Here is a 10,831-nt window from a genome sequence, read left to right on the forward strand (position 1 = left end):
AGCTCAATATTTTACAGGTAAGTTGAACGTTTATAAAAGTAATGTAAATATGTGTACCATATGCACACAGTGTACTTTCATAGGATAAAGTATTTTCCATACATAATCAAATTTTTTGGTCAAATTTGGTGCAACTGTATACATTGTTTATAAATCTTTAAAACATTGCTTCAACTTCATCTGGTATTTCTCAGCAGTGGGGTAGACCTATGTAATTTTCTGCAGATAGGGGAGAAATATAACTTATTAAAATTTTAGTCTAGTTTTGTAGGAAATAAAGTACATCTAGACTCTAAGGCAAAATTAAATTTTCTAGTGTAAAATCTTCCAGAGTGCTTCCCAATAAATTAATAAACACACCTCAAAACACTGCCTGGTTTCCTTAACCTAAATACATTGTCAAGAAGAGAGTTTTATTTCTGCAATGGGAGTTAAATTTATAACTGAAATTTCCAGGGAAACTAGCTAATAAAAAGATCAATCAATAAGGTAATCTATAATATTTATTGAAAGAATGGTTTGGAAAAAGGTTTAAAGAATTTTCTCTACCTATGGAGTCATCTATGGAATTAAGACTAGAGAGTCTATAGTTGTTGAGAAGGTAACCTCCAAAAGAAGAGTTCAGCATTGAAATACAAGTGCAGGTGGTAATTTAAAAACTTAATATAATCTAACAGATATGAAGATGGGTCAAATGTCAAGAGTCTTGTTTTTTCCAAAATACCTTTATATTTACATGATGTGTCTCTATATTTACAAGTGCTATACAGCAAATCAACTGGAGTATTGAAAGAGATAAAATTCACATAGAATTAGCCTGGTTAATAATGTGATTTATTTTCAATGTTTTAATTTTTACTGGAACCCAAGCATTTTATGGAGTAGTATAGTATATCTACAGACAGCATTAGGATTTTGATTTGCTGCATAAAAGCAAAGATATGTACTTTCACAATTTATATCAACCCTGACTTATCAATAATAACAACTTGAAGAAATGCTGTCTAGATCCATCTAATTTGCAAATAGTGCCAAGATGCTCACCAAAATTGATTGACTATGATTTTGGCTTTTAGGAAATTTAAATCTCCACATTATGATTTTTCAGTCAATACTAAAGTAGGTAGGTGATATAGAGAGAAATGAAATGGATTTTCAGCAATTTGAAAATCAGACTTCCAAAATGGAACTCAGTCAAGAATGTTTTTCAAATAGTTTTACTTTGAAAATAACATCAACAAAAGCTAATATTAAATGCTGCAAATAGGAATATAAATTTGTTTTATGAGTAATGTAAAAGTAGTGTACAAACATACCATCAAAATAATAGAGAAAAACTCAAGAATCTTAATGATATATTTAAATATGGAAAGAAATGAAAAACGAAAACTTTTAAAGTCAGTAGGGAATATATAAAGCCTCTCCCTAAATGGAATAGACCAATACAAATCACTCTAGTAAAGATTGGTGTGGCATGATTTCAGTAGTATTGATTTTGTAGTATTTAATGAAAATTGATACCTTTTATTAAAATTTTAATGGTATTCTTGATTAGAGATAAGGGAAATGAAGAATACATGAGTCACTGAAATAGGGAAATATTTAAGGAATGTAAGGTAAATAAAGCATAACGAAGTAAAATACCCTTTCAGCCACATGATGGCGCTGGAAACCGCGTTTGTATTTTTTATTTAACAACAAAGGAATACAGTGAGTTTATATTTCTTTGAAAAGAAAAAGGCCACTCCATTCTTTACTCTGGTGCTGAAGCTTGAAAGGTCAGGATATTAAAAGTTATAGCAAATTGGGAATTAAATTCCCCAAAGCTATTGTGAGGTAGTGCAAAGTCATTTGAAAATTGCACCAAATTTGCGATGGTATATTCCCAGAGAAGTCTGGCAGCCCGGCGTCTGCTGCTCTCGCATCTGCTCCTTGCAATCTGGGAGGCTGGAAGCGGCCAAGTTCACTACTCGGTCCCCGAGGAGGCCAAACACGGCACCTTCGTGGGCCGCATCGCGCAGGACCTGGGACTGGAGCTGGCGGAGCTGGTGCCGCGCCTGTTCCGGGTGGCGTCCAAAGGCCGCAGGGACCTTCTGGAGGTAAATCTGCAGAATGGCATTTTGTTTGTGAATTCTCGGATCGACCGCGAGGAGCTGTGCGGGCGGAGCACGGTGTGTAGCATCCACCTGGAGGTTATCGTGGAGAGACCGCTGCAGGTTTTCCATGTGGATGTGGAGGTGAAGGACATTAACGACAATCCGCCAAGGTTCTTCCGACAAGAACAAAAATTATTTATTTTAGAGTCAAGAATAGCTGATTCCCGATTTCCGCTAGAGGGCGCATCTGATATGGATATTGGAGCAAATGCAGACTTGAGATACAAGTTAAATTCTAATGAATATTTTGATTTGGATGTTAAAAGAAATGAAGAAGAAACAAACTTTTTAGAGCTAGTATTGAAGAAGCCAGTAGATAGAGAAGAAACCCAAGAACATCATTTATTATTGATTGCAATTGATGGAGGAAAACCTGAACTAACAGGTACAGTTCAGTTATTGATCAATGTATTGGATGCAAATGATAATGCCCCGGAATTTGATAAATCAATTTACAATGTTAGATTACTGGAAAATACACCGAATGGGACGTTAGTTATTAAATTGAATGCTTCAGATGCAGATGAAGGCATTAATAAGGAAATAGTGTACCTCTTTAGTAATCTTGTTCTTGACAACGTAAAATCCAAATTTATAATCGATTCTAACAGTGGGGAAATAACAGTTAAGGGAGAACTGGATTACGAAGACTGTAATTTATATGAAATTAATGTTGATGCTGTAGATAAAAGTGCATTCCCATTAACTGGACACTGCAAAGTAATAGTGAAACTCTTGGATGAGAACGATAATACTCCGGAGATGGTCATAACCTCTCTATCTCTGCCTGTCCAAGAGGATGCTCAAGTGGGCACTGTCATTGCCCTGATCAGTCTGTCCGACCGCGACTCCGGTGCCAACGGGCAGGTGACATGCACTCTGTCAGCGTCGCACATTCCCTTCAAGCTGGTGTCTACCTTCAAGAATTACTATTCGCTGGTGCTGGACAGCGCCCTGGACCGCGAGAGCGTGTCGGACTACGCTGTAGTAGTGACCGCAAGGGACGGGGGCTCGCCTTCGCTGTCGGCCACCGCCAGCGTGTCCGTGGAGGTGGCCGACGTGAACGACAACGCACCCGCGTTCGCACAGCCGGAGTACACGGTGTTCGTGAAGGAGAACAACCCGCCCGGCTGCCACATCTTCACGGTGTCTGCGCGGGATGCGGACGCGCAGGAGAACGCGCTGGTGTCCTACTCGCTGGTGGAGCGGCGGGTGGGCGAGCGTGCGCTGTCGAGCTACGTGTCTGTGCACGCGGAGAGCGGCAAGGTGTACGCGCTGCAGCCGCTGGACCACGAGGAGCTGGAGCTGCTGCAGTTCCAGGTGAGCGCGCGCGACGCGGGCGTGCCGCCTCTGGGCAGCAACGTGACGCTGCAGGTGTTCGTGCTGGACGAGAACGACAACGCGCCGGCGCTGCTGCCGCCTGGGGCGGGCGGCGTGGGCGGCGCCGTGAGCCAGCTGGTGTCGCGGTCGGTGGGCGCGGGCCACGTGGTGGCGAAGGTGCGCGCGGTGGACGCGGACTCGGGCTACAACGCGTGGCTGTCTTATGAGCTGCAGCCGTCGGTGGGGAGCGCGCGCAGCCTGTTCCGCGTGGGGCTGTACACGGGCGAGATCAGCACAACGCGTGCCCTGGACGAGGCGGACGCATCGCGCCAGCGCCTGCTGGTGCTGGTGAAGGACCACGGCGAACCTGTGTTGGTGGCCACGGCCACCGTGCTGCTGTCCCTGGTGGACAGCGGCCAGGCGCCGAAGACCCCCTTGCGGATGTCGTCGGGGGCCACGGGCCCAGAAGTGGCGCTGGTGGACGTGAACGTGTACCTGATCATCGCCATCTGCGCGGTGTCCAGCCTGTTGGTGCTCACGCTGCTGCTGTACACCGCGTTGCGGTGCTCGGCGCCGCCCACCCAGGGCGTGTGCGAGCCCGGGAAGCCCACGCTGGTGTGCTCCAGCGCCGTGGGGAGCTGGTCGTACTCGCAGCAGAGGCGGCAGAGGGTGTGCTCTGGGGAGGGCCCGCCCAAGGCCGACCTCATGGCCTTCAGCCCCAGTCTTCCTCAGGCTCCCAGCTCATCAGACAATGTGAGTTTCAAAAATTTTATTCATAGCAATTTTTCATCATAAGTCTTTAATATTACATACTTAATATTTCCTTCCATCTCTCTTTTTACTTTAAATTCTGGCCAAATACTTAATAACTGCAGCATTCTTTTAGATGTAAATTTTCTGTTGGTAGTAATTCATTGACTTAAAATTATGCTTGAAATTCATTAGTTTGTTAGAGACAATTGCTTTACACTATAGAGTTTATTTCAGTAACATTCCCCCTTTTTATAAGGTTTTTAATATGGAATTAATGGATTTGTGTCTTTCCATGATATATAGTGTTTTCAAAATTAAATTTTAATAAGTATTTTAATTTTCAATCTTGAGGAAATGTAGGAAGGTACTTGTAAGATATATTTAAAGTTATTAGTTATTCTCAAAGTCTCATATTATGGTACATCAAAATGTTTTTATATTATTGAATCAGTTTGCCTTTTGTTCTTTATTGAATATAAAATATTTTAGTGTTGTTTTACACCAGTTTATTTCTTCAGTAATATTTGTGCACTGAATGATTATTTTCAAGTTAGTCTAAATTGTTAGTCTTTGCATACTTGTGATGAATTTAACATGAGTAGTTAAAATTTTTAGCTTGAAAGCCTTCATTTTATTCATTTTTGAATAGGAAACACATTTACATGGTTTAAAATGTTTCCCTTCTACTTCCAATAACAAGCCACTTAGTACACCTTCTTGGTTATTTCAAACGTTACAATATCTTCGTTATCTTTCTGAAGATATTTTCTTCATCTACAAATCAACTGCCCTCTCATATTTTAATGCATAATATTTGTATTTCCTTTCCTCTTGTTTTCCTTGGTCAATATATCATAACATCATTACCTAAGATTTCTCATTGTTTTCTCCAGATCTATGGTGTCCCATTTTGCAGATATATTATGATCCCACCCTTTAATGTCAACATTTAGTGGAAAAATGATTAGGTTTTGTATAATTTGCATTTTTCAATTTTCAAATTATTATGTTGGTGAGAAAAATTGTGAACTCCTACATTTTAGAAAATCCTAACATTTTCAAATTAGAAAATTTTGGATTTATTGTTGCTTTTTGGTTTTCAGATTAAAAAAATAAGTATCATGATACAAACTCCACTCTTGAGTTTGTTGTTTACCAATACAATTGTGTGTAAGAAAGCTATACAATTGAATCTACCATAGGCAAGGGTACTCTCCATCTCAAATATTACAAAGAATTGTTTTTCTGTACTTCTTGAAAAAACAGTGGTGGGTTCAGCAGGTAATAAATATTTCACATTTCATATGATAAAATATCAATTCTCCCTTTTATTGCTTTGCCTTATTTTATTGCTTTATTTTCTTGCATTCTCATATACATTTAATTTCATAAGTACACTTATATCATACTATTCAAATATTTCTAATACCCCATTACTTTGGGAGAAGTCCTAGACATTGAGAAAGGAGTTCTCACCATTGTGAAAATTATAGTTAACTGTTGTCAGATTTTAAAAATCAAGTTAATTTAGTTTTAAAATATAAACTCTTTGATTTATATTATAACTGAAATCTTTCCATGCTGGGGAAGTTGTTCATAGACTGACTAAACCTTTTTTCTCTACATATATTCTCCCTTGACCAGAATGAATTGTTTTTTGCAAATAAATGAACAAAAGTATAAGCTGTTTCTCATGAGAAGACTAATATTTTCCTTTTCCATGTTAATTTATTTTACATGAAGTATTTCAGTAACATTGTATAATTTTCTACTGGAGCCAATAAACAGAATTATTACAACTTTCCAATAAATTGGATTATTATATTACAAACCTTCTGGAAATTTCTAGGAACTGCAATGGAGTGATAGATTTGATACTTAACTTTAATTAACTAATTTGAAAGTTGAAAATTGAAGACTCTTCACTTAGGGCAAATTTTTTGAAAAACCTTAACCACTACCAGAAAATCTTCAACAATAAGACTGCAGGTCAATACATCTTTTTTCAAGGCTAATCTTCCCTCAAGCAAAGGAACCTGTTTGTTTTAGGGATTATTATTGGTTAGCAAAAGAACTCTTTGCTTACGAAAAAAACAAACCTGCAATGATAAGGACTACTACATCCTCATAGATCTAGGTTAATTATTTTAAGCTGGAACTTTTGGGGGAAGCTTTGTATTACAGTTGTCTGTGAGGATTTTACAAGTATATCCGAATTTTGAAAGAAGGTGGTGTTGACATGTGTCCATTTGAAAGTCTTTTGTGTGATTCTTATTTTCCCCTTTTGAGAAAGAGTTTAATCACCTCCAGGTGATGATGTTAAGGATGAGTTCATAGTGAAATTGACATTTTGGCTTTACTTTAATATGAGGGTAACATTTTTACAGGTAAAGATGGAGGTAATTTTATAAAACAGCTTGACCAAAAATTGTATTGAGGAAGAAGACAAGCAAGTGATGTATATTATCTGCAAAACATAATTCACACTGGAGAGTAGTTGAAAATAACACTCGAATTGTTGGCTTGTGATCACATATCAGGTCACATAGAAGTGATACTAATGTCTTAGAATTTCTGTGTTTAGTGAAATTCAGTGAAAACTAGCCATGAAGATAAATACGGTGGTGTGTGAAAAGACACATGGACTGTAGGCACACTTTGAATAGGACAGGTGAGGAAAAGGGGTATTAAAAATTCATATTGGTGACATGTAGAATGTTCATGCCATTAAAAGAAAATGAGAATTTCAAGGGTTTGAATTTGGGGGTTATTAATGATTTCTCTTCATAATCTTAAAATTGTAATTAAATTATTTTCTAGGAATCACCAACATGTATGGGTGAAAATGACAGTTATAACCATAGAAAGAAGGGAGAAGCTATAAGTTTGGGAATACTTTCAATAAAACTTATTTGAAATGTTGGAAGTGATGAGAACACTTAAAGGAAAGCATGTAAAAGGTTGAGATTAAGAGAAAAGGATGAGGTCATTCAGGAACAGCTGAAAGATCAGAGCAACAAAGAACAATGGGTAGAAACTCCACTAGAATTTGCAATGATGGAGAGGTATGTGAAGGGAAATGTTTTGAGGGGGAGGCCTAATATAAACTGCAGGGAAATTAAATGTAAAGAATATACACTAAAATTTTTATTTTCCATTATTAAATAGAAGAAACATCTGTAGGAGTATTTGATATTCATTGAACAAGAAAGAGTGGACTTCAATAATCTATAAGGTTTTTAAATTTTGGATAAAATTTGTTAATTTAAAATTACATTCTTTCCCCAGAGCAAAATATAACAGCATGTCCTGTGACAGAAATATATGTGCATGTTTTTTCTCTACATAAAGTGTGTAGGGTAGTTTGTATTTCTAATTCCCACACCTACTTCCAATCACACTTAAATTCTTTAAACTGCTCGATAACTGTTTAAATTATTGAGAGGAAAGTTGTTTCATTATGAATAATTTGATCTCTTATCCTACTCTAATAAAAGACGTCAAAAGATATTAAACTGACTCTGCAAATTACAAACATGAGTAGATTTACTATTAAAATACGGCAAAAGAATTTTTTTTTACTTTGAAGAACTACATAGCACAGCACGGTTTTGAGAATCATTTCTTGCTTACCCTTTGAAGCCGCATGATGTCGCTGTTTACCATGAAGTTACATCTAGCTGTTATCCAAACACATTCCTCCCATTACTTACTGCATCCTTCCACGAGTGCTGAATGATGGCGGGCGCAGAAGAATTGGATTAACAGACTCGGATCATACAGTATGTCATCTTAATGCCGAGAGAAGGTATTCTTATGGAAATAAAACAAGTATTTGACATGGTTATTAACCCGGAAGGCCGACTGGGATCACGGTGTTTGCTGCTCTCGCTTCTGCTCCTTGAAGTCTGGGAGGCTGGGAGCGGCCACGTCCACTACTCGGTCCCCGAGGAAGCCAAACACGGCACCTTCGTTGGCCGCATCGTCCAGGACCTGGGGCTGGAGCTGGCGGAGCTGGTGCCGCGCCTGTTCCGGGTGGCGTCCAAAGGCCACGGGGACCTTCTGGAGGTAAATCTGCAGAATGGCATTTTGTTTGTGAATTCTCGGATCGACCGTGAGGACCTGTGCGGGCGGAGCCTGGAGTGCAGCATCCACCTGGAGGTGATCGTGGAGAGGCCGCTGCAGATTTTCCATGTGGAGGTAGAAGTGAAAGATATTAATGACAATCCACCTGTGTTCCTGGTGAAGGAACAAAGAGTGCTGATTTACGAATCAAGGCTGCCAGATTCTCTGTTTCCACTAGAGGGCGCGACGGATGAGGATGTTGGCTCAAATTCCATTTTAACCTATGAATTGAGTTCCAGTGAATACTTCGTACTAGATGTGAAAACAAACAGTGATGACAGTACACAAATTGGACTCGTGTTAAGGAAGTCTTTGGACCGAGAGGAAACTCCTGAACATAATTTAGTCTTGACGGCTATTGACGGAGGCAAACCTGAGCTCACTGGCACAGTTCAGCTGCTGGTCACTGTGCTGGACGTAAATGACAATGCTCCCAGTTTCGAACAGCCTGAATACGAAGTAAGAATATTCGAAAACTCAGACAACGGAACAATAGTTATCAGATTGAATGCTTCTGATCCCGACGAAGGAGACAATCGGAAGATTTCTTACTCTTTTAATAGACTTGTTCCACCAATGGTTATTGACCAGTTTAGCATAGATACAAATAGTGGAGAAATAACAATTCGAAAGAATCTGGATTTTGAAAAAGTGAATTCCTATAAAATCCGTATTGACGCCACGGACAGAGGCCACCCACCGATGGCAGGTCATTGTACAATTTTGGTAAAAGTGTTAGATATTAATGATAATGTCCCTCAGATTTCCTTGACTTCGTTGTCCCTTCCAGTCAAGGAGGACGCTCCACTCGGTACCGTGATTGCCTTAATCAGCGTGTCCGACCAAGATGCTGGTGTCAACGGGCAGGTGACCTGCTACCTGATGCCCCACGGCCCCTTCAGGCTGGTGTCCACCTTCAAGAATTACTATTCGCTGGTGCTGGACAGCGCCCTGGACCGCGAGAGCGTGTCGGACTACGCTGTAGTAGTGACCGCAAGGGACGGGGGCTCGCCTTCGCTGTCGGCCACCGCCAGCGTGTCCGTGGAGGTGGCCGACGTGAACGACAACGCGCCGGCGTTCGCGCAGCACGAGTACACGGTGTTCGTGAAGGAGAACAACCCGCCCGGCTGCCACATCTTCACGGTGTCTGCGCGGGATGCAGACGCGCAGGAGAACGCGCTGGTGTCCTACTCGCTGGTGGAGCGGCGGGTGGGCGAGCGTGCGCTGTCGAGCTACGTGTCTGTGCACGCGGAGAGCGGCAAGGTGTACGCGCTGCAGCCGCTGGACCACGAGGAGCTGGAGCTGCTGCAGTTCCAGGTGAGCGCGCGCGACGCGGGCGTGCCGCCTCTGGGCAGCAACGTGACGCTGCAGGTGTTCGTGCTGGACGAGAACGACAACGCGCCGGCGCTGCTGCCGCCTGGGGCGGGCGGCGTGGGCGGCGCGATGAGCCAGCTGGTGTCGCGGTCGGTGGGCGCGGGCCACGTGGTGGCGAAGGTGCGCGCGGTGGACGCGGACTCGGGCTACAACGCGTGGCTGTCTTATGAGCTTCAGCCGTCAGCGGGGGGCGCGCGCAGCCCGTTCCGCGTGGGGCTGTACACGGGCGAGATCAGCACGACGCGCACCCTGGACGAGGCGGACGCGCCGCGCCAGCGCCTGCTGGTGCTTGTGAAGGACCACGGCGAGCCGGCGCTGGTGTCTACAGCCACCGTGCTGCTGTCGCTGGTGGACAGCGGCCAGGCGCCGAAGACCCCCTCGCGAATGTCGGTCGGCGTCGCGAGCGTGGACACGGCTCTAGTGGATGTGAACGTGTACCTGATCATCGCCATCTGCGCGGTGTCCAGCCTGTTGGTGCTCACGCTGCTGCTGTACACGGCGCTGCGGTGCTCGGCGCCGCCTACCCAGGGCGTGTGCGGGCCCGGGAAGCCCACGCTGGTGTGCTCCAGCGCCGTGGGGAGCTGGTCGTACTCGCAGCAGAGGCGGCAGAGGGTGTGCTCTGGGGAGGGCCCGCCCAAGGCCGACCTCATGGCCTTCAGCCCCAGTCTACCTCCCTGTCCAGTAGTGGCGGATTTGGGCGAACATCATGATTTAAATGACGATCATTATGCCAAAGTAAGTCTGAATTTTCATAATTAACAGTTATTAGTTATTTTGAAATATTATAGTTGTTTTCCAGTGTTTCTCTTTACAGTTTCCTTCTTAAATATTTGAATATTTCCACATTATATACATCTTTTTCTTTTAATTATCTTTTTGTTATTAATCTTTTTTTAAAAATTATTATTTATATTAATTTCCGGTTGGTTTGTTATCTGTCTTAGTTTATAGTAGAATTAGACATTATTAACATCATTCTACACCTTAAGATTTTTTGTCTTCAAACTCAAAATACTTGAATATATCTATTTCTTGTCTATTTTTTAATTGGCATAAATAGTATTTTTTCCAATTAATTCTGTAGAATTACAGCTTTCCATCTG

The 10,831-nt window shown here is 42.0% G+C and overlaps 1 protein-coding gene across 5 annotated transcripts in view; it reads left to right on the plus strand.

The window, feature by feature from the left end:
• The window catches only part of LOC109451776 (protocadherin alpha-C2), a 165,459-nt gene that overhangs the window by 28,878 nt on the left and 125,750 nt on the right, over positions 1-10,831 (plus strand). The window contains exon 1 of one of the 5 annotated variants that reach the window (XM_074313659.2): positions 1,695-4,229. The exons of 3 other annotated variants lie outside the window; for them this stretch is intronic. In XM_074313659.2, the coding sequence (XP_074169760.2) occupies positions 1,875-4,229 (2,355 nt within the window). In that variant the 5' untranslated portion in view covers positions 1,695-1,874. Of the gene's footprint in view, positions 1-1,694; positions 4,230-7,907; positions 10,464-10,831 lie in introns of those variants that run through there. One more of the 5 variants, XM_074313656.2, reaches the window with a different exon arrangement.

Source organism: Rhinolophus sinicus, chromosome 5 (assembly GCF_057876585.1).
Source record: "Rhinolophus sinicus isolate RSI-liver-muscle chromosome 5, RSI-T2T, whole genome shotgun sequence".
Taxonomy (NCBI): Eukaryota; Metazoa; Chordata; class Mammalia; order Chiroptera; family Rhinolophidae; genus Rhinolophus; species Rhinolophus sinicus.